The sequence below is a fragment of the Gallus gallus genome, chromosome 4, assembly GCF_016699485.2.
Source record: "Gallus gallus isolate bGalGal1 chromosome 4, bGalGal1.mat.broiler.GRCg7b, whole genome shotgun sequence".
Classification (NCBI taxonomy): Eukaryota; Metazoa; Chordata; class Aves; order Galliformes; family Phasianidae; genus Gallus; species Gallus gallus.
In genome coordinates this window covers 90322259-90349268 of record NC_052535.1, presented here as the reverse complement: position 1 = coordinate 90349268, position 27010 = coordinate 90322259, and the positions used below count along the sequence as shown (strand labels likewise).

Here is a 27010-nt window from a genome sequence, read left to right as displayed (position 1 = left end):
TATGGGCCTATAGTGTCCCTATGGTGCCCTATGGTGCCCCATGGTGCCCTATGGTGCCCTATAGTGTCCCCATGCTGTCCCTATGGGGTGCCCTATGGTGTCCCTATGGTGCCCATATGGTGCCTCATGGTGCCCTATGGTGTCCCTATGGTGCCCTATGGTGCCCTATGGTGCCCCATGGTGCCCTATGGTGCCCTATAGTGTCCCCATGCTGTCCCTATGGGGTGCCCTATGGTGTCCCTATGGTGCCCCTATGGTGCCTCATGGTGCCCTATGGTGCCCTATGGGGTGCCCTATGGGATGTCCCCCTGCTGTCCCTATGGGGTGCCCTATTGTGTCCCTATGGGGTGCCCTATGGCTCCCTATGGCTCCCTATGGTGCCCTATGGTGCCCTATGGTGTGCCCTATGGTGCCCTATGGTGCCCTATGGTGTCCCTATGGGGTGTCCCTATGGTGCCCTATGGTGCCCTATAGTGTTCCTATGGGGTGCCCTACGGCTCCCTATGGCTCCCTATGGTGCCCTATGGTGCCCTATGGTGTGCCCTATGGTGCCCTATGGTGCCCTATGGTGTCCCTATGGGGTGTCCCTATGGTGCCCTATGGTGCCCTATAGTGTTCCTATGGGGTGCCCTACGGCTCCCTATGGCTCCCTATGGTGCCCTATGGTGTGCCCTATGGGGTGCCCTATGGTGCCCTATGGTGTCCCTATGGGGTGCCCTATGGGATGTCCCTATGTTGCCCTATAGTGTCCCTATGGTGCCCTATGGTGTGTCCCTATGTGGTGTCCCTATGGTGTCCCTCTGATGTCCCCATGGTGCACTATAGTGCCCTATGGTGCCCTATAGTGTCCCTATGGGGTGTCCCTATGGTGCCCTATAGTGTCCCTATGGTGCCCTATGGCGCCCTATGGGGTGTCCCTATGGGGTGTCCCTATGGGGTGCCCTATGGGGTGCCCTATGGTGTCCCTATGGGATGTCCCTATGGGGTGTCCCTATGGGGTGCCCTATGGTGCCCTATAGTGTCCCTATGGGGTGCCCTATGGTGCCCTATGGTGCCCTATAGTGTCCCTATGGCGCCGTATGGTGCCCTATGGTGCCCTATGGCGCCCTATGGCGCCCTATGGTGCCCTATAGTGTCCCTATGGGGTGTCCCTATGGTGCCCTATGGTGTCCCTCTGATGTCCCCATGGTGCCCTATGGGGTGCCCTATGGTGCTCCTATGGGATGTCCCCATGCTGTCCCTGTGGGATTTCCCTATGGGGTGCCCTATGGGGTGTCCCTATGGAGTGCCCCATGGTGCTGTATGGTGGCCTATAGTGTCCCTATGGGGTGCCCTATGGTGCCCTATAGTGTCCCTATGGGGTGCCCTATGGTGCCCTATAGTGTCCCTATGGCGCCCTATGGTGCCCTATGGGATGTCCCTATGGTGTCCCCGTGCTGTCCCTATGGGGTGTCCCTATGGGGTGCCCCATGGTGCCCTATGGGGTGTCCCTATGGGATGTCCCTATGGGGTGCCCTATGGTGCCCTATGGTGCCCTGTAGTGTCCCTATGGGGTGCCCTATGGTGCCCTATGGTGCCCTATGGGGTGTCCCTATGGGATGTCCCTATGGGGTGCCCTATGGGGTGCCCTATGGTGCCCTATGGGGTGCCTTATAGTGTCCCTATGGGATGTCACCCTGCTGTCCCTATTGTGTCCCTATGGTGCCCTATGGAATGTCCCTATGGTGCCCTATTGTGTCCCTATGGTGCCCTATGGTGCCCTATGGTGCCCTATGGAATGTCCCTATGGTGCCCTATAGTGTCCCTATGGTGCCCTATGTTGCCCTATGGTGTCCCAATGGGATGTCCCTATGGGGTGCCCTGTGGTGCCCTATGGGGTGTCCTTATGCTGTCCCTATGGGGTGTCCCCATGGAGCCCTATGGTGCCCTATGGGGTGCCCTATGGGGTGTCCCATGGTGCCCTATGGTGCCCTATAGTGTCCCTATGGGGTGTCCCTATGGTGCCCTATGGTGCCCTATGGTGCTCTATGGGGTGTCCCTATGCTGTTCCTATGGAATGTCCCTATGGTGCCCTATGGGGTGCCCCACGGTGCCCTATGGTGCCCTATGGTGTCCCTATGGTGCCCTATGGGATGTCCCTATGGGGTGTCCCTATGGGGTATCCCTATGGTGCCCTATGGCGCCCTATAGTGTCCCTATGGGATGTCCCTATGGTGTCCCTATGGGATGTCCCTATGGTGCCCTATAGTGTCCCTATGGTGCCCTATGGTGTGTCCCTATGGGGTGTCCCTATGGTGTCCCTATGCTGTCCCCATGCTGTTCCTCTGGGGTGTCCTATGGGATGTCCCCATGCTGTCCCTATGGGGTGCCCTATGGTGTCCCTATGGTGCCCTATAGCTGCCCTATGGGGTGCCCTATGGTGCCCTATGGGGTGCCCTATGGTGTCCTATGGTGCCCTATGGGGTGCTCTATGGTGTCCCCATGCTGTCCCTATGGGATGTCCCAATGGGATGTCCCTATGGGGTGCCCTATGGCGCCCTATGGGTGCCCTATGGCGCCCTATGGTGCCCTATGGTGTGTCCCTATGGGGTGTCCCTATGGTGTCCCTCTGATGTCCCCATGGTGCCCTATGGGGTGCCCTATAGTGTCCCCATGGGATGTCCTCATGATGCCCTATGGTGCCTTATGGGGTGTCCCTATGATGTCCTTATGGTGCCCTATAGTGTCCCTATAGTGTCCCTATGGTGCCCTATGGTGCCCTATAGTGTCCCTATGGGGTGCTCTATGGTGCCCTATAGTGTCCCTATGGGGTGCCCTATGGTGCCCTATGGTGCCCTATGGTGCCCTATAGTGTCCCTATGGGGTGCCCTATGGTGCCCTATGGTGCCCTATGGTGCCCTATAGTGTCCCTATGGCTCCCTATGGTGCCCTATGGGGTGCCCTATGGTGTTCCTATGGGATGTCCCCATGCTGTCTGTATGTGGTGCCCTATGGGGTGCCCTATGGTGCCCTATGGTGCCCTATGGGGTGCCCCATGGTGCCCTATGGTGCCCTATAGTGTCTCTATGGTGCCCCATGGTGCCCTATGGTGCCCTATGGGGTGCCCTATAGTGTCCCTATGGGGTGCCCTATGGTGCCCTATGGCGCCCTATAGTGTCCCTATGGGGTGTCCCTATGGTGCCCTATGGTGTGTCCCTATGTGGTGTCCCTATGATGTCCCCATGGTGCACTATGGTGCCCTATGGTGCCCTATAGTGTCCCTATGGTGCCCTATGGGATGTCCCTATGGGGTGTCCCTATGGGGGTGCCCTATGGGGTGCCCTATGGTGTCCCTATGGGATGTCCCTATGGGCTGTCCCTATGGAGTGTCCCTATGGGATGTCCTATGGGGTGTCCCTATGGGGTGTCCCTATGGGATGTCCTATGGGGTGCCCCTATGGGCTGTCCCTATGGGGTGTCCCTATGGGATGTCCCAATGGGATGTCCCTATGGGGTGCCCTATGGCGCCCTATGGGGTGCCCTATGGTGCTCTATGGGTGCCCTATGGCGCCCTATGGTGCCCTATGGGGTGTCCCTATGGGATGTCCCTATGGGGTGTCCCTATGGGGTGTCCCTATGGGGTGCCCTATGGTGCCCTATGGTGCCCTATGGGGTGTCCCTATGGGATGTCCCTATGGGGTGTCCCTATGGGGTGTCCCTATGGGGTGCCCTATGGTGCCCTATGGGGAGCCCTATGGGGTGCCCTATGGTGCCCTATGGTGCCCTGTGGTGCCCTATGGGGTTCCCTGTGGTGCCCTATGGTGCCCTATAGTGTCCCTATGGGGTGTCCCTATGGGATGTCCCTATGGGATGTCCTATGGGGTGCCCCTATGGGGTGTCCCTATGGGGTGTCCCTATGGGGTGCCCTATGGTGTCCCTATGGTGCCCTATGGTGCCCCATGGCTCTCTATGGTGCCCTGTGGTGCCCTATGGGGTGCCCTATGGGGTTGCCCTATGGTGCCCTATGGGGTGCTCTATGGTGTCCCCATGCTGTCCCTATGGGATGTCCCAATGGGATGTCCCTATGGGGTGCCCTATGGCGCCCTATGGGGTGCCCTATGGTGCTCTATGGGTGCCCTATGGCGCCCTATGGTGCCCTATGGGGTGTCCCTATGGGGTGCCCTATTGTGTCCCTATGGGATGTCCCTATGGTGCCCTATGGTGCCCTATGGTGCCCTATGGGGTGTCCCTATGGGATGTCCCTATGGGGTGTCCCTATGGGGTGTCCCTATGGAGTGCCCTATGGTGTCCCTATGGGGTGTCCCTATGGGGTGCCCTATGGTGCCCTATGGGGTGCTCTATGGTGTCCCCATGCTGTCCCTATGGGATGTCCCAATGGGATGTCCCTATGGGGTGCCCTATGGCGCCCTATGGGGTGCCCTATGGTGCTCTATGGGTGCCCTATGGCGCCCTATGGTGCCCTATGGGGTGTCCCTATGGGGTGCCCTATTGTGTCCCTATGGGATGTCCCTATGGTGCCCTATGGTGCCCTATGGTGCCCTATGGGGTGTCCCTATGGGATGTCCCTATGGGGTGTCCCTATGGGGTGTCCCTATGGAGTGCCCTATGGTGTCCCTATGGGGTGTCCCTATGGGGTGTCCCTATGGGGTGCCCTATGGTGTCCCTATGGGGTGTCCCTATGGGGTGTCCCTATGGGGTGCCCTATGGTGTCCCTATGGGGTGCCCTATGGGGTGTCCCTATGGGGTGCCCTATGGGGCGCCCCATGGCTGCCTATGTTTCCCCGCAGGTGGCGGCGCAGCTGAGCCGTCAGTCGTGTTTGGTGCAGCGCCACAAAGGTGTGTTGGACGCCCATGAGGATAACTTCGCCATCGTCTTCGCCGCCATGGGGGTGCGCTATGGGGCGCTGTGGGGCGCTGTGGGGCGATGTGGGGCAGTATGGGGTGCGCGGGGCGCTATGGGGTGCTATGGGGCGCTGTGGGGCTCTGTGGGGCGATGTGGGTCAGTATGGGGTGCTATGGGGCGCTGTGGGGCTCTGTGGGGCGATGTGGGGCGATGTGGGGCAGTATGGGGTGCTATGGGGCGCTGTGGGGCTCTGTGGGGCGATGTGGGGCGATGTGGGGCAGTATGGGGTGCTGTGGGGCGCTGTGGGGCGATGTGGGGCGATGTGGGGCAGTATGGGGTGCGCAGGGCGCTATGGGGTGCTATGGGGCGCTGTGGGGCTCTGTGGGGTGATGTGGGGCGATGTGGGTCAGTATGGGGTGCTATGGGGCGCTGTGGGGTGCTGTGGGGCGATGTGGGGCAGTATGGGGTGCGCGGGGCGCTATGGGGTGCTATGGGGTGCTGTGGGGCTCTGTGGGGCGATGTGGGTCAGTATGGGGTGCTATGGGGCTCTGTGGGGCGATGTGGGGCGATGTGGGGCGATGTGGGGCAGTATGGGGTGCTATGGGGCGCTGTGGGGCGCTGTGGGGCGATGTGGGGCAGTATGGGGTACGCGGGGCGCTATGGGGTGCTATGGGGCGCTGTGGGGCTCTGTGGGGCGATGTGGGGCAGTATGGGGTGCTATGGGGCGCTGTGGGGCGATGTGGGGCGATGTGGGGCGATGTGGGCCAGTATGGGGTGCTATGGGGCGCTGTGGGGCGCTATGGGGCGATGTGGGGTGCTATGAGGCCATGTGGGGCGGTATGGGGTGATATGGGGTGATGTGGGGCCATGTGGGGCAGTATGGGGTGCGCTATGGGGCGCTGTGGGGCGCTGTGGGGTGATGTGGGGCAGTATGGGGTGCACGGGGCGCTATGGGTCTCTCTATGGGTCTCTATGGGGCGCTATGGGTCTTTATGGGGCGCTAAGGGTCTCTCTATGGGGCGCTATGGGTCTCTATGGGTCTCTGTGGGTCACTCTATGGGTCTCTATGGGGCGCTATGGGTCTCTATGGGTCGCTCTATGGGGCGCTATGGGGCACTTTTGGTCTGTATGGGGCACTATGGGTCTCTATGGGGCGCTATGGGGCTCTATGGGTCTCTATGGGGCGCTATGGTGCGCTATGGGGCGCTATGGGTCTGTATGGGGCGCTATGGGGCGCTATGGGTCTCTCTATGAGGTGCTATGGGGTGCTGTGGGTCTCTATGGGTCTCTATGGGGTGCTATGGGTCTCTATGGGGCACTATGGGTCTCTATGGGGCGCTATGGGTCTCTCTATGGGTCTCTATGGGGCGCTGTGGGGCGCTATGGGGCGCTATGGGGTTCCCGCAGGTGAACATGGAGACGGCGCAGTTCTTCAAGGCGGACTTTGAGCAGAACGGCGCAATGGGAAACGTCTGCCTCTTCGTCAACCTCGCCAACGACCCCACGTCCGGACGCAACGCTTCCGCTTCCGCTTCCTCTTCCGCTTCCTCCTCCTCTTCCCCTTCCCCTTCCCCTTCCTCTTCCTCTTCCTCTTCCTCTTCCTCTTCCTCTTCCTCCTCTTCCTCTTCCTCTTCCTCTTCCTTTTCTCTTCCTTTTCTCTTCCCCTTCCCCTTCCCCTTCCCCTTCCTCCTCTTCCTCTTCCTCTTCCTCTTCCTCTTCCTCTTCCTCTTCCTCTTCCTCTTCCTCTTCCTCTTCCTTTTCTCTTCCTCTTCCTCATCATCTCCCATCTTTCTCCTCTTCCCCTTCCCCTTCCTCTTCCTCCCCTTCCTCTTCCCCTTCCCCTTCCCCTTCCCCTTCCTCTTCCTCCTCTTCCTCTTCCTCTTCCTCTTCCTCTTCCTCTTCCTCTCCCTCTCCCTCTCCCGCTTCCGCTTCCGCTTCCGCTTCCTCTTCCTCTTCCTCTTCTTCTTCCTCTTCAACGTCATTTTCCTCTTCTTCTCCCTCTTTCTCCTCTTCCTCTTCCTCTTCCCCTTCCTTTTCTACTCCTCTTCCTCTTCCATTTTTCTCCTCCTCCTCCTCCTCCTCCCCCGCTTCCGCTTCCTTTTCCGCTTCCTCTTCTGCTTCGTCTTCAACTTCCTTTTCCTCTTCCTCTTCCTCTTTCTCTGCCTTTTCTCTTCCTTTTCCATTTTCTCTCTCATCTTTCTTTTCTTCTTCCTCCACAGAGGCACTGCAGGCCTCTGTGGGTCTCTATGGGGCACTATGGGTCTCTGTGGGACGCTATGGGGTGCTATGGGGTGCTATGTGTCTCTATGGGGCGCTCTGGGTCTCTATGGGGCGCTGTGGGCCTCTATGGGTCTCTATGGGGCGCTATGGGGAGCTGTGGGTGTCTGTTGTGTGGGTTCCGGCCTGGGCCGCCTCTGAGTGCTGCTCTTCCTCTTCCTCTTCCTCTTCCTCTTCCTCTTCCTCTTCCTCTTCCTCCTCCTCTTCCTCCTCCTCTTCCTCTTCCTCTTCCTCTTCCTCTTCCTCTTCCTCTTCCTCCTCCTCTTCCTCTTCCTCCTCCTCTTCCTCTTCCTCTTCCTCTTCCTCTCCCCCTTCCTCTTCCTCTTCCTCCTCCTCTTCCTCCTCCTCTTTTTCTTCCTCTTCCTCTTCCTCTTCCACTTGCCCTTCCCCTTCCTATTCCCCTTCCTCTTCCTCTTCCTCCTCTTCCTCTTCCCCTTCCTTTTTTACTCCTCTTCCTCTTCCATCTTTCTCCTCCTCCTCCTCCTCCTCCTCCTCCTCCTCCTCCTCCTCTTCCTCTTCCTCTTCCTCTTCCTCTTCCTCTTCCTCTTCCTCCTCCTCCTCTTCCTCCTCCTCTTCCCCTTCCCCTTCCCCTTCCCCTTCCCCTTCCTCTTCCTCTTCCTCTTCCTCTTCCTCTTCCTCTTCCTCTTCCTCTTCCTCTTCCTCCTCCTCCTCCTCTTCCTCCTCCTCCTCTTCCTCTTCCTCTTCCTCTTCCTCTTCCTCTTCCTCTTCCTCTTCCTCCTCCTCTTCCTCCTCCTCCTCTTCCTCTTCCTCTTCCTCTTCCTCCTCTTCCTCTTCCCCTTCCCCTTCCTTTTCTCCTCCTCCTCCTCCTCTTCCTCTTCTGCTTCATCTTCCTCTTCCTCTTCCAGTTCCTCTTCAACTTCCTTTTCTCTTCCTCTTTCTTTTCTCTTCTTCTTCCTCTTTCTCTCCCATGGTTCTTCTCTTCTTCCTCTTCCTCTTCCTCTTCCTCCTCTTGCTCTTCCCCTTCCCCTTCCCCTTTCTTTTCTCCTCCTCCTCCTCCTCCTGCTCCTCTTCTTCCTCTTCCTCTTCCTCTTCCTCTTCCTCTTCCTCTTCCTCTTCCTCTTCCTCTTCCTCTTCCTCTTCCTCTTCCTCTTCCTCTTCCTCCTCCTCTTCCTCCTCCTCTTCCTCTTCCTCCTCCTCTTCCCCTTCCCCTTCCCCTTCCCCTTCCCCTTCCTCCTCCTCTCCCTCTTCCTCTTCTCTTCCTCTTCCTCCTTATCCTCTTCCCCTTTCATTTTCGTCCTCTCCTTCTTCCATCTTCCATCTTCCTCCTCCGCCTTCTCCTCCACCTCCGCTTCCTCCTCATCTTCCTCTTCCGCTTCCTCTTCTGCTTCCTCTTCAACTTCCTTTTCCTCTTCCTCTTTCTCTGCCTTTTCTCTTCCCCTTGCTCTTCGTCTCCCATCTCTCTTCTCTTCCTTGTCCTCCTCTTGCTCTTCCTCTTCCCCTTCCTTTTCTCCTCATCTTCCTCTTCCTCTTTCTCTTCCTCTTCTGCTTCCACTTCCTCTTCCTCTTCCGCTTCCTCCTCTTCCTTCGCCTCTTTGTCGTCGCTCTCTCTCCTTCTCTCTTCTTCTTCCTCCTCTTGCTCTTCCTCTTCCTCTTCCTTTTCTCTTCCTCTTCCTCTCCCATCTTTCTTCTCTTCCTTGTCCTCCTCTTCCTCTTTCTCCTCTTCCGCTTCCGCTTCCTCCTCTTTCTTCGCCTCTTCCTCTTCGCTCTCTCCTTTTTGCCTTTTCTCTTCCTCTTCCTCTTTCCCTCCCATCTTTCTTCTCTTCCTTGTCCTCCACTTCCTCTTCCTCCACTTCCCCCTCCTCCTCCCCTTCCTCCTCTTTCCTCTTCCTCCTGCCCTCCACTTCCTCTTCCTCGTCCCCCTCTCCTCTCCCTCTTCCTCTTCCGTCTTCCTCTCCTCTTTCCCGCCTCCTCCTCTTCCTCCTCCTCCTCCCCTTCCTCTTCTTTCCTCTTCCTCCTCCCCTCCACTTCCTCTTCCCCCCCATATCCCACTTCCTCTCCCTTGTCCCCCTCTCCCTCTCCCTCTTCCTCTTCTGTCTTCCTCTCCTCTTTCCTCCCTCCTCCCCCTCCCCCTCCCCTTCCTCCCCTTCCCTCTCCCTCCTGCCCTGCACTTCCTCTTCCGCTGCCCCATATCCCACTTCCTCTTCCTTTTCCTCCTCTCCCTCATCCCCCTCTCCTCCTCCTCTTCTTCCATCCCCCTCTCCTCTTTCCCCCCTCTCCTCTTTCCCCCTCCTCCTCTTCCTCCTCCCCTTCCTCCCCTTCCCTCTCTCTCCTGCCCTCCATTTCCTCTTCCTCCCCCCCATATCCCACTTCCTCTTCCTTTTCCTCCTCTCCCTCGTCCTCCTCTCCTCCCCCTCTTCTTCCATCCTCCTCTCCTCTTTCCCCCCTCCTCCTCTTCCTCTTCCCCATCCTCCTCTTCCCTCTTCCTCCTGCCCCCCCACTTCCTCTCCCCCCCCCATATCCCACTTCCTCTCCCTCGTCCCCCTCTCTTCTCCCTCTTCCTCTTCCGTCTTCCTCTCCTCTTTCCCCCCTCCTCCCCCTCCCCCTCCCCTTCCTCACCTTCCCTCTCCCTCCTGCCCTCCACTTCCTCTTCCACCACCCCATATCCCACTTCCTCTTCCTTGTCCCCTCCACTTCCTCTTCCCCCCCCATATCCCACTTCCTTGTCCTCCTCTCCCTCGTCCCCCTCTCCTCCCCCTCTTCTTCCATCCCCCTCTCCTCTTTCCCCCCTCCCCCTCCTCCCCCTCCTCCTCCCCTTCCCTCTTCCTCCTGCCCCCCACTTCCTCTTCCCCCCCATATCCCACTTCCTCTCCCTCGTCCCCCTCTCCTCTCCCTCTTCCTCTTCCGTCTTCCTCTCCTCTTTCCCCCCTCCTCCCCCTCCCCCTCCCCTTCCTCCCCTTCCCTCTCCCTCCTGCCCTCCACTTCCTCTTCCGCTGCCCCATATCCCACTTCCTCTTCCTCGTCCCCCTCTCCTCCCCCTCTTCTTCTTCCATCCCCCTCTCCTCTTTCCCCCCTCCTCCTCTTCCTCCTCCCCTTCCTCCCCTTCCTCTTCTTTCCTCTTCCTCCTCCCCTCCACTTCCTCTTCCTCACCCCCATATCCCACTTCCTCTTCCTTGTCCCCCACTCCTCCCTCTCTACTTCTTCCATTCCCCTCTCCTCTTTCCCCCCTCCTCCTCTTCCTCCTCCCCTTCCTCACCTTCCCTCTCCCTCCTGCCCTGCACTTCCTCTTCCCCCGCCCCATATCCCACTTCCTCTTCCTTTTCCTCCTCTCCCTCATCCCCCTCTCCTCTCCCTCTTCCTCTTCCATCTTCCTCTCCTCTTTCTCCCCTCCTCCTCTTCCTCCTCCCCCCTCCCCTTCCTCTTCTTTCCTCTTCCTCCTCCCTCCACTTCCTCTTCTGCTGCCCCATATCCCACTTCCTCTTCCTTTCCTCCTCTCCCTCATCCCCCTCTCCTCCCCCTCTTCTTCCATCCCTCTCTCCTCTTTCCCCCCTCCCCCTCCTCCCCCTCCTCCTCCCCTTTCCTCTCCCTCCTGCCCTCCACCTCCTCTTCCACCACCCCATATCCCACTTCCTCTTCCTTGTCCTCCTCTCCCTCATCCCCCTCTCCTCTCCCTCTTCTTCTTCCATCCCCCTCTCCTCTTTCCCCGCTCCTCCTCTTCCTCCTCCCCTTCCCTCTCCCTCCTGCCCTGCACTTCCTCTTCCCCCGCCCCATATCCCACTTCCTCTTCCTTTTCCTCCTCTCCCTCATCCCCCTCTCCTCCCCCTCTTCTTCCATCCCCCTCTCCTTTTTCCCCCCTCCCCCTCCTCCCCTTCCTCCCCTTCCCTCTCCCTCCTGCCCTCCATTTCCTCTTCCTCCCCCCCATATCCCACTTCCTCTTCCTTTTCCTCCTCTCCCTCGTCCTCCTCTCCTCCCCCTCTTCTTCCATCCTCCTCTCCTCTTTCCCCCCTCCTCCTCTTCCTCCTCCCCTTGCTCCCCTCTTCCTCCTCCCCTCCACTTCCTCTTCCCCCCCATATCCCACTTCCTCTTCCTTGTCCTCGTCTCCCCCCCCCTTCTTCTTCCATCCCCCTCTCCTCTTTCCCCCCCTCTTCCCCCTCCCCCTCCCCTTCCTCCCCTTCCCTCTCCCTCCTGCCCTCCACTTCCTCTTCCGCCACCCCATATCCCACTTCCTCTTTCTTGTCCCCTCCACTTCCTCTTCCCCCCCCCCATATCCCACTTCCTCCTCTCCCTCGTCCCCCTCTCCTCCCCCTCTTCTTCCATACCCCTCTCCTCTTTCCCCCCTCCCCCTCCTCCCCCTCCTCCTCCCCTTTCCTCTCCCTCCTGCCCTCCACTTCCTCTTCCGCTGCCCCATATCCCACTTCCTCTTCCTCGTCCCCCTCTCCTCCCTCTCTTCTTCTTCCATCCCCCTCTCCTCTTTCTCCCCTCCTCCTCTTCCTCCTCCTCCCCCCCTTCCTCCTCTTCCCTCTCCCTCCTGCCCTCCACCTCCTCTTCCACCACCCCATATCCCACTTCCTCTTCCTTGTCCTCCTCTCCCTCGTCCCCCTCTCCTCCCCCTCTTCTTCTTCCATCCCCCTCTCCTCTTTCCCCCCTCCCCCTCCTCCCCCTCCTCCTCCCCTTCCCTCTCCCTCCTGCCCCCCACTTCCTATTCCCCACCCCCATATCCCACTTCCTCTTCCTCGTCCCCCTCTCCTCCCCCTCTTCCTCTTCCATCTTCCTCTCCTTTTTCCCCCCTCCTCCTCTTCCTCCTCCCCTTCCTCCCCTTCCCTCTCCCTCCTGCCCTCCATTTCGTCTTCCTCCCCCCCATATCCCACTTCCTCTCCTTTGTCCCCCTCTTCTCTCCCTCTTCTTTGTCCATCCTCCTCTCCTCCTCCCCCTCCCCCTCCCCTTCCTCCCCTTCCCTCTTCCTCCTGCCCTCCACTTCCTCTTCCCCCCCATATCCCACTTCCTCTCCCTCGTCCCCCTCTCCTCTCCCTCTTCCTCTTCTGTCTTCCTCTCCTCTTTCCTCCCTCCTCCCCCTCCCCTTCCTCCCCTTCCCTCTCCTTCCTGCCCTCCACTTCCTCTTCCACCACCCCATATCCCACTTCCTCTTCCTTTTCCTCCTCTCCCTCATCCCCCTCTCCTCCCCCTCTTCTTCTTCCATCCCCCTCTCCTCTTTCCCCCCTCCTCCCCTTCCTCCCCTTCCCTCTCCCTCCTGCCCCCCACTTCCTCTTCCTGCCCCGTGTCCCACTTCCTCTTCCTGTCCCGCAGCATTGAGCGCATCGTGACGCCGCGGCTGGCGCTGACGACGGCGGAGTTCCTGGCCTATCAGTGTGAGAAGCACGTCCTGGTGCTGCTCACCGACATGAGCTCCTACGCGGAGGCGCTGCGCGAGGTGGGCCGCGGCCCCAGAGCCCCATACGGCCCCATAGGATCCCATAGGGCCCCATATCCCCATACGGCCCCATAAGAACCCACAGGGCCCCATAGCCCCATAGGGCCCCATAGAATCCCATAGGTCCCCATAGGATCTGATAGGGCCCCATAGCCCTATACGGCCCCATAAGGCCCCATACGGCCCCATAAGAACCCACAGGGCCCCATATGGCCCCAAAAACCCCATAGAATCCCATAGGGCCCTATAGGGCCCCATAGGAACCCAAAGGAACCCATAGGATTCCATAGGGCCCCATTGCCCCATATGGCCCCATACAGCCCCATAGGATCCCATAGGGCCCCATAGCCCCATAGGGCCCCATAGAATCCCATAGGTCCCCATAGGATCCCATAGGGCCCCATAGCCCCATAGGATCCCATATGGCCCCATACGGCCCCATAGGAACCCACAGGATCCCATAGGATCCCATAGGGCTCCATAGCCCCATAGGGCCCCATAGAATCCCATAGGTCCCCATAGGATCTGATAGGGCCCCATATCCCCATAGGATCCCATATGGCCCCATACGGCCCCATAGGATCCCATAGGTCCCCATAGGATCCCATAGGGCCCCATAGAATCCCATAGGTCCCCATAGGATCTGATAGGGCCCCATATGCCCATAGGATCCCATATGGCCACATACGGCCCCATAGGGCCCCATAGCCCCATAGGACCCCATAAGGCCCTATAGGACCCCATACGGCCCCATAGGATCCCATAGGGCCCCATAGGATGTGATAGGGCCCCATATCCCCATAGGATCCCATATGGCCACATACGGCCCCATAGGATCCCATAGGGCCCCATAGCCCCATAGGGCCCCGTAGAATCCCATAGGTCCCCATAGGATCCCATATGGCCCCATACGGCCCCATAGGATCCCATAGGGCCCTATAGGACCCCATACGGCCCCATAGGATCCCATAGGGCCCCATAGGATGTGATAGGGCCCCATATCCCCATAGGATCCCATATGGCCACATACGGCCCCATAGGATCCCATAGGGCCCCATAGCCCCATAGGGCCCCGTAGAATCCCATAGGTCCCCATAGGATCCCATATGGCCCCATACGGCCCCATAGGATCCCATAGGGCCCTATAGGACCCCATACGGCCCCATAGGATCCCATAGGGCCCCATAGGATGTGATAGGGCCCCATATCCCCATAGGATCCCATATGGCCACATACGGCCCCATAGGATCCCATAGGGCCCCATAGCCCCATAGGATCCCATATGGCCCCATACGGCCCCATAGGATCCCATAGGGCCCCATAGCCCCATAGGACCCCATAAGGCCCTATAGGACCCCATACAGCCCCATAGGATCCCATAGGGCCCCATAGGATGTGATAGGGCCCCATATCCCCATAGGATCCCATATGGCCACATACGGCCCCATAGGATCCCATAGGGCCCCATAGCCCCATAGGGCCCCGTAGAATCCCATAGGTCCCCATAGGATCCCATATGACCCCATACGGCCCCATAGGATCCCATAAGGCCCCATAGGATCCCATAGGACCCCTTAGAATCCCATAGGTCCCCATAGGATGTGATAGGGCCCCATATCCCCATAGGATCCCATATGGCCACATACGGCCCCATAGGATCCCATAGGGCCCCATATCCCCATAGGATCCCATATGGCCCCATACGGCCCCATAGGATCCCATAGGGCCCCATAGCCCCATAGGACCCCATAAGGCCCTATAGGACCCCATACAGCCCCATAGGATCCCATAGGGCCCCATAGCCCCATAGGATCCCATAGGAACCCACAGGATCCCATAGGATCCCATAGGGCCCCATAGCCCCATAGGGCCCCATAGAATCCCATAGGTTCCCATAGGATCTGATAGGGCCCCATATCCTCATAGGATCCCATATGGCCCCATACGGCCCCATAGGATCCCATAGGGCCCCATAGCCCCATAGGACCCCATAAGGCCCTATAGGACCCCATACGGCCCCATAGGATCCCATAGGGCCCCATATCCCCATATCCCCATAGGATCCCATATGGCCCCATACGGCCCCATAGGATCCCATAGGGCCCCATAGCCCCATAGGGCCCCATAGAATCCCATAGGTCCCCATAGGATCCCATAGGGCCCCATATCCCCATAGGATCCCATAGGAACCCACAGGATCCCATAGGATCCCATAGGGCCCCATAGCCCCATAGGGCCCCATAGAATCCCATAGGTCCCCATAGGATCTGATAGGGCCCCATATCCCCATAGGATCCCATATGGCCCCATACGGTCCCATAGGATTCCATAGGGCCCCATAGGATCCCATAGGACCCCTTAGAATCCCATAGGTCCCCATAGGATCTGATAGGGCCCCATATCCCCATAGGACCCCATATGGCCACATACGGCCCCATAGGATCCCATAGGCCCCATAGCCCCATAAGGCCCCATAGAATCCCATAGGTCCCCATGGGATCTGATAGGGCCCCATATCCCCATAGGATCCCATATGGCCCCATACGGCCCCATAGGATCCCATAGGGCCCCATAGCCCCATAGGATCCCATATGGCCACATACGGCCCCATAGGATCCCATAGGGCCCCATAGCCCCATAGGACCCCATAAGGCCCTATGGGACCCCATATGGCCCCATAGGATCCCATAGGGCCCCATAGCCCCATAGGATCCCATAGGAACCCACAGGATCCCATAGGATCCCATAGTGCCCCATAGCCCCATAGGGCCCCATAGAATCACATAGGTCCCCATAGGATCTGATAGGGCCCCATATCCCCATAGGATCCCATATGGCCCCATACGGTCCCATAGGATCCCATAGGGCCCCATAGCCCCATAGGGCCCCATAGAATCCCATAGGTCCCCATAGGATCTGATAGGGCCCCATATCCCCATAGGATCCCATAGGAACCCACAGGATCCCATAGGATCCCATAGGGCCCCATAGCCCCATAGGGCCCCATAGAATCCCATAGGTCCCCATAGGATCTGATAGGGCCCCATAGCCCCATATGGCCCCATAAGAACCCACAGGGCCCCATACGGCCCCATAGGATCCCGTAGGGCCCCATATCCCCGTAGGATCCCATATAGCCACATACGGCCCCATAGGAACCCATAGGGCCCCATAGCCCCCTAGGGCCCCATATGGCCCCATACGGCCTCATAGGAACCCATAGGGCCCCATATCCCCATAGGGCCCCATAGAATCCCATAGGTCCCCATAGGATCTGATAGGGCCCCATAGCCCCATATGGTCCCATAAGAACCCACAGGGCCCCATACGGCCCCATAGGATCCCATAGGGCCCCATAGCCCCATACGATCCCATATAGCCACATACGGCCCCATAGGAACCCATAGGGCCCCATAGCCCCCTAGGGCCCCATATGGCCCCATACAGCCTCATAGGAACCCATAGGGCCCCATATCCCCAAAGGACCCCATAAGGCCCCATACGGCCTAATAGGAACCCATAGGGCCCCATATTCCCATAGGATCCCATACGGCCCCACAGGATCCCATAAGAACCCACAGGACCCCATATCCACATAGGGCCCCATAAGGCCCCATAGGAACCCATAGGATCCCATATGGCCCCATATCCCCATACAGCCCCATATGGCCCCATACAGCCTCATAGGAACCCATAGGGCCCCATATCCCCATACGACCCCATGTGGCCCCACAGGATCCCATATGAACCCATAGGGCCCCATATCCCCATACAGCCCCATATGGCCCCATACAGCCTCATAGGAACCCATAGGGCCCTGTAACCCCATATGGCCCCATACGGCCCCATAAGGCCCCATAGGATCCCATAGGGCCCCATAGCCCCATAGGACCCCATATGGCCCCATACGGCCTCATATGAACCCATAGGGCCCCATATCCCCATACAGCCCCATACGGCCCCATAGGAACCCATAGGATCCCATACGGCCCCATAGGAATCCATAGGGTCCAATATCCCTATATGGCCCCATAAGGCCCCATAGAATCCCATAATGCCCCATATCCCCATAAGGCCCCATAAGAACCCATAGGATCCCATGGGGCCCCATATCCCTATATAGCCTCATAGGGCCCCATAGGATCCCATAGGGCCCCATAAGGCCCCATAAGAACCCATAGGATCCCATAGGGCCCCATATCCCTATATAGTCTCATAGGGCCCCATAGAATCCCATAGGGCTCCATATGGCCCTATAGGAAACCATATGGCCCCATAAGAACCCATAGGATCCCATAGGGCCCCATATTCCTATATAGCCCCATAGGGTCCCATATGGCCCTACATGGCTCTATATCCCCATATGGCCCCATGGCCCCATATGGCCCCATACCCCCACGTCCCCATTATGACCCCATTATATCCCCATACTGCCCCCATATCCCCACTGTAACCCCATTATACCCCCATTATACCCCATTATATCCCATTATACCCCATTATATCCCCATTATACCCCATTATACCCCATTTACCCCCATTATACCCCATTATACACCATTATATCCCATTATACCCAATTATACCCTATTATACCCCCATTATACCCCATTATATCCCATTATACCCCCATTATATCCCCATTATCCCCCATTATACCCCCATTATCCCCCATTATATCCCATTATACCCCCATTATACCCCATTATACCCCATTATACCCCCATTATCCCCCATTATATCCCATTATACCCCATTATACCCCATTATACCCCCATTATATCCCATTATACCCCATTATACCCCCATTATCCCCCATTATATCCCATTATACCCCATTATACCCCCATTATCCCCCATTATACCCCCATTATACCGCATTTACCCCCATTATCCCCCATTATCCCCCATTATCCCCCATTATCCCCCATTATACCCCATTATCCCCCATTATATCCCCATTATCCCCCATTATCCCCCCATTATCCCCCCATTATATCCCATTATACCCCATTATATCCCCATTATACCCCATTATATCCCCATTATATCCCCATTTACCCCCATTATACCCCATTTACCCCCATTATACCCCATTATCCCCCATTATACCCCATTATACCCCCATTATACACCCATTATACCCCATTTACCCCCATTATACCCCATTATCCCCCATTATCCCCCATTATACCCCCATTATCCCCCATTATACCCCATTATACCCCATTATACCTCATTATCCCCCCATTATACCCTCATTATCCCCCATTATCCCCCATTATACCCCCATTATACCCCCATTTTACCCCATTATATCCCCATTATCCCCCCATTATACCCCATTATACCCCTTTATACCCCATTATATCCCCATTTACACCCATTATATCCCTACTATAACCCCATTATCCCCCCATTATCCCCCATTATCCCCCCATTATCCCCCATTATACCCCCATTATACCCCATTATCCCCCCATTATATCCCATTATATCCCCATTATACCCCCATTATACCCCATTATACCCCTTTATACCCCATTATACCCCATTAAACCCCCATTATATCCCCATTTACCCCCATTATACCCCTTTATACCCCATTATACCCCCATTATAACCCCATTATACCCCATTATACCCCATTATATCCCCATTATCCCCCCACTATACCCCATTATACCCCCATTATATCCCATTATACCCCATTATCCCCCCATTATCCCCCCATTATCCCCCCATTATACCCCATTATACCCCCATTATACCCCCATTATACCCCATTATATCCCATTATACCCCATTATACCCCCATTATACCCCCATTATACCCCATTATACCCCATTTACCCCCATTATACCCCATTATCCCCCATTATCCCCCATTATACCCCCATTATCCCCCATTATACCCCATTATACCCCATTATACCTCATTATCCCCCCATTATACCCTCATTATCCCCCATTATCCCCCATTATACCCCCATTATCCCCCCATTTTACCCCATTATATCCCCATTATCCCCCCATTATACCCCATTATACCCCTTTATACCCCATTATATCCCCATTTACCCCCATTATATCCCTACTATAACCCCATTATCCCCCCATTATCCCCCATTATCCCCCCATTATCCCCCATTATACCCCCATTATACCCCATTATCCCCCCATTATATCCCATTATATCCCCATTATACCCCCATTATACCCCATTATACCCCTTTATACCCCATTATACCCCATTAAACCCCCATTATATCCCCATTTACCCCCATTATACCCCTTTATACCCCATTATACCCCCATTATAACCCCATTATACCCCATTATACCCCATTATATCCCCATTATCCCCCCACTATACCCCATTATACCCCCATTATATCCCATTATACCCCATTATCCCCCCATTATCCCCCCATTATCCCCCCATTATACCCCATTATACCCCCATTATACCCCCATTATACCCCATTATATCCCATTATACCCCATTATACCCCCATTATACCCCCATTATACCCCATTATATCCCATTATACCCCCATTATATCCCATTATACCCCATTTACCCCCCATTATCCCCCCATTATACCCCATTATACCCCATTATATCCCCATTATACCCCATTATATCCCCATTATACCCCCATTATATCCTCATTTCCCCCATTATACCCCATTATATCCCCATTTACCCCCATTATATCCCCATTATCCCCCCATTATACCCCATTATACCCCATTATATCCCATTATACCCCATTATATCCCCATTATACCCCATTATACCCCATTTACCCCCATTATACCGCATTATACCCCATTATATCCCATTATACCCCCATTATACCCCATTATACCCCCATTATACCCCATTATATCCCATTATACCCCATTATATCCCCATTATCCCCCCATTATACCCCATTATATCCCCATTATACCCCATTATATCCCATTACACCCCATTATACCCCATTATACCCCCATTATCCCCCCATTATACCCCATTATCCCCCCATTATACCCCATTATACCCCATTATCCCCCCATTATACCCCATTATACCCCCATTATACCCCATTATATCCCATTATACCCCAATTATACCCCCATTATACCCCATTATCCCCCCATTATACCCCATTATATCCCCATTTACCCTCATTATATCCCTACTATAACCCCATTATACCCCCATTACGTCCCCATTATACCCCATTATATCCCCATTATCCCCCCACTATACCCCATTATCCCCCCACTATACCCCATTATACCCCATTATATCCCCATTATCCCCCCAATATACCCCATTATACCCCCATTGTACCCCATTTACCCCAATTATACCCCCATTATACCCCATTATCCCCCCATTATACCCCATTATACCCCATTATACCCCATTATGCCCCATTATACCCCCATTATATCCCCATTATACCCCATTATACCCCCATTATACCCCCATTATATCCCCATTATTTCCCCATTATACCCCCATTATATCCCATTATACCCCATTATATCCCCATTATCCCCCCATTATACCCCCATTATATCCCCATTATACCCCATTATATCCCATTACACCCCATTATACCCCATTATCCCCCTATTATCCCCCCATTATACCCCATTATCCCCCCATTATACCCCATTATACCCCATTATCCCCCCATTATACCCCATTATACCCCATTATACCCCCATTATACCCCCATTATACCCCATTATATCCCCATTATCCCCCCATTATACCCCCATTATATACCCATTATGTCCCCGTGCTGTGCCCTATGGCTGCCCTATGGGGTCCCCATTATATCCCCATTATCCCCCCATTATATCCCCATTATACCCCATTATATCCCCATTATCCCCCATTTAACCCCATTATGTCCCCATTATACCCCATTAGACCTCATTATACCCCCATTATACCCCATTATACCCCCATTATATCCCCATTATACCCCCATTATATTCCCATTATATCCCCATTTACCCCCATTATACCCCACTATACCCCATTATACCCCATTACATCCCATTACACCCCATTATACCCCCATTATATCCCCATTATGTCCCCATGCTGTGCCCTATGTGTTGCCCTATGGCTGCCCTATGGCTGCCCTATGTGTGCCCTATGGGGTCCCCCATGCTGTGTCCTATGGCTGCTGTATGGCTGCCCTATTTGTTGCCCTATGGGGTCCCCCATGCTGTGCCCTATGGCTGCCCTATGTGTTGCCCTATGTGTGCCCTATGTGTGCCCTATGGCTGCCCCACGGCTGCCCCATAGCCCCATTGCCCCGCAGGTATCAGCAGCGCGTGAGGAGGTTCCTATTGGCTGCCCTATAGCTGCCCTATGGGGTCCCCCATGCAGTACCCTATGGGTCCCCCATGCTGTGCCCTATGTGTGCCCTATGGCTGCCCCATAGCCCCATTGCCACACAGGTATCAGCAGCCCGTGAGGAGGTTCCTATTGGCTGCCCTATAGCTGCCCTATGTGTGCCCTATGGGTGCCCTATGGCTGCCCTATGGAGTCCCCCATGCTGTACCCTATTGGCTGCCCTATGGCTGCCCTATGGCTGCCCTATGTGTTGCCCTATGTGTGCCCTATGTGTGCCCTATGGCTGCCCCACGGCTGCCCCATAGCCCCATTGCCCCACAGGTGTCTGCAGCCCGTGAGGAGGTTCCTATTGGCTGCCCTATAGCTGCCCTATGGCTGCCCTATGTGTGCCCTATGTGTGCCCTATGGCTGCCCTATGGCTGCCCTATGTGTGCCCTATGTGTGCCCTATGGCTGCCCTATGACTGCCCTATGGCTGCCCTATGGGGTCCCCCATGCAGTGCCCCATTGGGACCCCCTATGTGTGCCCTATGATTGCCCTATGGCTGCCCTATGGCTGCCCTATGGGGTCCCCCATGCAGTACCCTATGGGGTCCCCCTGTGGGTTGCCCCATAGCTGCCCCATAGCCCCATTGCCCCGCAGGTGTCTGCAGCCTGTGAGGAGGTTCCTATTGGCTGCCCTATAGCTGCCCTATGGCTGCCCTATGTGTTCCCCTATGGCTGCCCTATGTGTGCCCTATGGCTGCCCCATAGCCCCATTGCCCCACAGGTGTCGGCAGCGCGTGAGGAGGTTCCTATTGGCTGCCCTATAGCTGCCCTATGGGGTCCCCCTGTGGGTTCCCCTATGTGTGCCCTATGTGTTGCCCTATGGCTGCCCTATGTGTGCCCTATGGCTGCCCCATAGCCCCATTGCCCCGCAGGTGTCGGCGGCGCTATGTGAGGAGGTTCCTATTGGCTGCCCTATAGCTGCCCTATAGCTGCCCTATGGGGTCCCCCATGCAGTACCCTATGGGGTCCCCCTGTGGGTTGCCCCATAGCTGCCCCATAGCCCCATTGCCCCACAGGTGTCTGCAGCCCGTGAGGAGGTTCCTATTGGCTGCCCTATAGCTGCCCTATGGCTGCCCTATGGCTGCCCTATATGTGCCCTATGGCTGCCCTATGACTGCCCTATGGCTGCCCTATGTGTGCCCTATGGCTGCCCTATGGCTGCCCTATGTGTGCCCTATGGCTGCCCTATGTGTGCCCTATGGCTGCCCTATGGGGTCCCCCATGCTGTGCCCTATGGCTGCCCTATGTGTGCCCTATGGCTGCCCTGTGTGTTGCCCTATGGGGTCCCCCATGCAGTGCCCTATTGGGACCCCCTATGTGTGCCCTATGATTGCCCTATGGCTGCCCTATGGCTGCCCTATGGGGTCCCCCATGCAGTACCCTATGGGGTCCCCCTGTGGGTTGCCCCACGGCTGCCCCATAGCCCCATTGCCCCGCAGGTGTCTGCAGCGCGTGAGGAGGTTCCTATTGGCTGCCCTATAGCTGCCCTATGGCTGCCCTATGGCTGCCCTATGTGTGCCCTATGGCTGCCCTATGGCTGCCCTATGTGTGCCCTATGGCTGCCCTATGGCTGCCCTATGGGGTCCCCCATGCTGTGCCCTATGGCTGCCCTATGTGGTCCCCTATGGCTGCCCTATGGCTGCCCTATGGGGTCCCCCATGCTGTGCCCTATGGCTGCCCTATGTGGTCCCCTATGGCTGCCCTATGTGTGCCCTATGTGTGCCCTATGGCTGCCCTATGGGGTCCCCCATGCTGTGCCCTATGGCTGCCCTATGTGTTCCCCTATGTGTGCCCTATGGCTGCCCTATGTGTGCCCTATGGCTGCCCCATAGCCCCATTGCCCCACAGGTGTCGGCAGCCCGTGAGGAGGTCCCGGGGCGGCGCGGCTTCCCGGGCTATATGTACACAGACCTGGCCAGCATCTATGAGAGGGCCGGGAGGGTCGGCGGGCGCGGGGGGTCCATCACACAGATCCCCATCCTCACCATGCCCAATGATGGTGAGTTATGGGGTGTTATAGGGTTATATGGGGTGTTATGGGGTGATATGGGGTCATATGGGGTGTTATGGGATGGGGGGTCCATCACGCAGATCCCCATCCTCACCATGCCCAATGACGGTATATTATGGGATGTTATGGGGTCAGATGGGGTCATATGGGGTCATATGGGGTGTTATGGGATGGGGGGTCCATCACGCAGATCCCCATCCTCACCATGCCCAATGACGGTATATTATGGGATGTTATGGGGTCTTATGGGGGGATATGGGGTCATATGGGGTGTTATGGGGTCATATGGGGTGTTATGGGGTCAGATGGGGTGTTATGGGATGGGGGGTCCATCACGCAGATCCCCATCCTCACCATGCCCAATGACGGTATATTATGGGATGTTATGGGGTGTATGGGGTCATATGGGGTGTTATGGGATGGGGGGTCCATCACAAAGATCCCCATCCTCACCATGCCCAATGATGGTGAGTTATGGGGTCATATGGGGTGTTATGGGGTCAGATGGGGTGTTATGGGATGGGGGGTCCATCACACAGATCCCCATCCTCACCATGCCCAATGACGGTATATTATGGGATGTTATGGGGTCAGATGGGGTCATATGGGGTCATATGGGGTGTTATGGGATGGGGGGTCCATCACGCAGATCCCCATCCTCACCATGCCCAATGACGGTATATTATGGGATGTAATAGGGTTATATGGGGTCATATGGGGTGTTATGGGGTGTTATGGGATGGGGGGTCCATCACGCAGATCCCCATCCTCACCATGCCCAATGATGGTGAGTTATGGGGTCATATGGGGTGTATGGGGTCAGATGGGGTGTTATGGGGTGTTATGGGGTCATATGGGGTATATGGGGTGTTATGGGATGGGGGGTCCATCACTCAGATCCCCATCCTCACCATGCCCAATGACGGTATATTATGGGATGTTATGGGGTTATATGGGGTCATATGGGGTGTTATGGGATGGGGGGTCCATCACGCAGATCCCCATCCTCACCATGCCCAATGACGGTATATTATGGGATGTTATGGGGTGTATGGGGTGTTATGGGGTCATATGGGGTGTTATGGGATGGGGGGTCCATCACTCAGATCCCCATCCTCACCATGCCCAATGATGGTGAGTTATGGGGTCATATGGGGTGTATGGGGTCATATGGGGTGTTATGGGATGGGGGGTCCATCACGCAGATCCCCATCCTCACCATGCCCAATGACGGTATATTATGGGATGTTATGGGGTCAGATGGGGTGTTATGGGATGGGGGGTCCATCACTCAGATCCCCATCCTCACCATGCCCAATGACGGTGAGTTATTATGGGATGTTATAGGGTTATATGGGGTGTTATGGGGTGTTATGGGGTCATATGGGGTGTTATGGGATGGGGGGTCCATCACGCAGATCCCCATCCTCACCATGCCCAATGACGGTATATTATGGGATGTTATGGGGTCAGATGGGGTGTTATGGGGTGTTATAGGGTCATGTGGGGTCATATGGGGTGTTATGGGGTCAGATGGGGTGTTATGGGATCATATGGGGTCATATGGGGTGTTATGGGATGGGGGGTCCATCACGCAGATCCCCATCCTCACCATGCCCAATGACGGTATATTATGGGATGTTATGGGGTCATATGGGGTGTTATGGGATCATATGGGGTCAGATGGGGTGTTATGGGATGGGGGGTCCATCACGCAGATCCCCATCCTCACCATGCCCAATGACGGTATATTATGGGATGTTATGGGGTGTTATGGGGTCAGATGGGGTCATATGGGGTGTTATGGGATGGGGGGTCCATCACGCAGATCCCCATCCTCACCATGCCCAATGACGGTATATTATGGGATGTTATGGGGTGTATGGGGTGTTATGGGGTCATATGGGGTGTTATGGGATGGGGGGTCCATCACACAGATCCCCATCCTCACCATGCCCAATGACGGTATATTATGGGATGTTATGGGGTCATATGGGGTGTTATGGGGTGTTATAGGGTCATGTGGGGTCATATGGGGTGTTATGGGATGGGGGGTCCATCACGCAGATCCCCATCCTCACCATGCCCAATGACGGTATATTATGGGATGTTATGGGGTCATATGGGGTGTTATGGGATGGGGGGTCCATCACGCAGATCCCCATCCTCACCATGCCCAATGACGGTATATTATGGGATGTAATAGGGTTATATGGGGTCAGATGGGGTCAGATGGGGTCATATGGGGTGTTATGGGATGGGGGGTCCATCACTCAGATCCCCATCCTCACCATGCCTAATGATGGTGAGTTATGGGGTCAGATGGGGTGTTATGGGGTCATATGGGGTGTTATGGGATGGGGGGTCCATCACGCAGATCCCCATCCTCACCATGCCCAATGACGGTGAGTTATGGGGTGTTATAGGGTTATATGGGGTGTTATGGGGTCATATGGGGGGATATGGGGTCATATGGGGTGTTATGGGATGGGGGGTCCATCACTCAGATCCCCATCCTCACCATGCCCAATGATGGTGAGTTATGGGGTCATATGGGGTCATGTGGGGGGATATGGGGTGTAATAGGGTCATATGGGGTCCATCACGCAGATCCCCATCCTCACCATGCCCAATGACGGTGAGTTATGGGGTGTTATGGGGTCAGATGGGGTGTTATGGGGTCATATGGGGTGTTATGGGATGGGGGGTCCATCACGCAGATCCCCATCCTCACCATGCCCAATGACGGTATATTATGGGATGTTATGGGGTCAGATGGGGTGTTATGGGGTCATGTGGGGTCATATGGGGTGATATAGGGTCATATGGGGTCATATGGGGTGTTATGGGATGGGGGGTCCATCACGCAGATCCCCATCCTCACCATGCCCAATGACGGTATATTATGGGATGTTATGGGGTCAGATGGGGTGTTATGGGATGGGGGGTCCATCACGCAGATCCCCATCCTCACCATGCCCAATGACGGTATATTATGGGATGTTATGGGGTGTATGGGGTGTTATGGGATGGGGGGTCCATCACGCAGATCCCCATCCTCACCATGCCCAATGACGGTATATTATGGGATGTTATGGGGTGTTATGGGGTCAGATGGGGTCATATGGGGTGTTATGGGATGGGGGGTCCATCACGCAGATCCCCATCCTCACCATGCCCAATGACGGTATATTATGGGATGTTATGGGGTCAGATGGGGTGTTATGGGGTGTAATAGGGTTATATGGGGTGTTATGGGGTCATATGGGGTGTTATGGGGTCATATGGGGTGTTATGGGATGGGGGGTCCATCACGCAGATCCCCATCCTCACCATGCCCAATGACGGTGAGTTATGGGGTCATATGGGGTGTATGGGGTGTTATAGGGTCAGATGGGGTCATATGGGTCCATCACACAGATCCCCATCCTCACCATGCCCAATGATGGTGAGTTATTATGGGATGTTATGGGGTGTATGGGGTGTTATGGGGTCATATGGGGTGTTATGGGATGGGGGGTCCATCACTCAGATCCCCATCCTCACCATGCCCAATGACGGTATATTATGGGATGTTATGGGGTCACATGGGGTCATATGGGGTGTTATGGGATGGGGGTCCATCACTCAGATCCCCATCCTCACCATGCCCAATGACGGTATATTATGGGATGTAATAGGGTTATATGGGGTGTTATAGGGTCATGTGGGGTCATATGGGGTGTTATGGGATGGGGGGTCCATCACTCAGATCCCCATCCTCACCATGCCCAATGACGGTATATTATGGGATGTTATGGGGTGTATGGGGTGTTATGGGATGGGGGGTCCATCACACAGATCCCCATCCTCACCATGCCCAATGACGGTGAGTTATGGGGTCATATGGGGTCATATGGGGTGTTATGGGATGGGGGGTCCATCACGCAGATCCCCATCCTCACCATGCCCAATGACGGTATATTATGGGATGTTATGGGGTCATATGGGGTCATATGGGGTCTTATGGGGTGTAATGGGGTGATATGGGGTGTTATGGGGTGATATGGGGTGCTATGGCATGCTATGGTTT

At 55.9% G+C, this 27010-nt stretch overlaps 1 protein-coding gene across 1 annotated transcript in view; it reads left to right on the top strand.

Annotated features, from left to right (window-relative positions):
• Positions 1–4734: 4734 nt before the first annotated feature.
• Positions 4735–27010, top strand: part of LOC107049680 (V-type proton ATPase subunit B, kidney isoform-like) — a 35675-nt gene continuing 13399 nt past the window's right edge. Inside the window, exons 1-4 of the mRNA XM_040700118.2 lie at positions 4735–4889; positions 6251–6348; positions 12383–12506; positions 22776–22926. Of these exons, the coding sequence (XP_040556052.1) occupies positions 4740–4889; positions 6251–6348; positions 12383–12506; positions 22776–22926 (523 nt within the window). The 5' untranslated portion in view covers positions 4735–4739. The remainder of the gene's footprint in view (positions 4890–6250; positions 6349–12382; positions 12507–22775; positions 22927–27010) is intronic.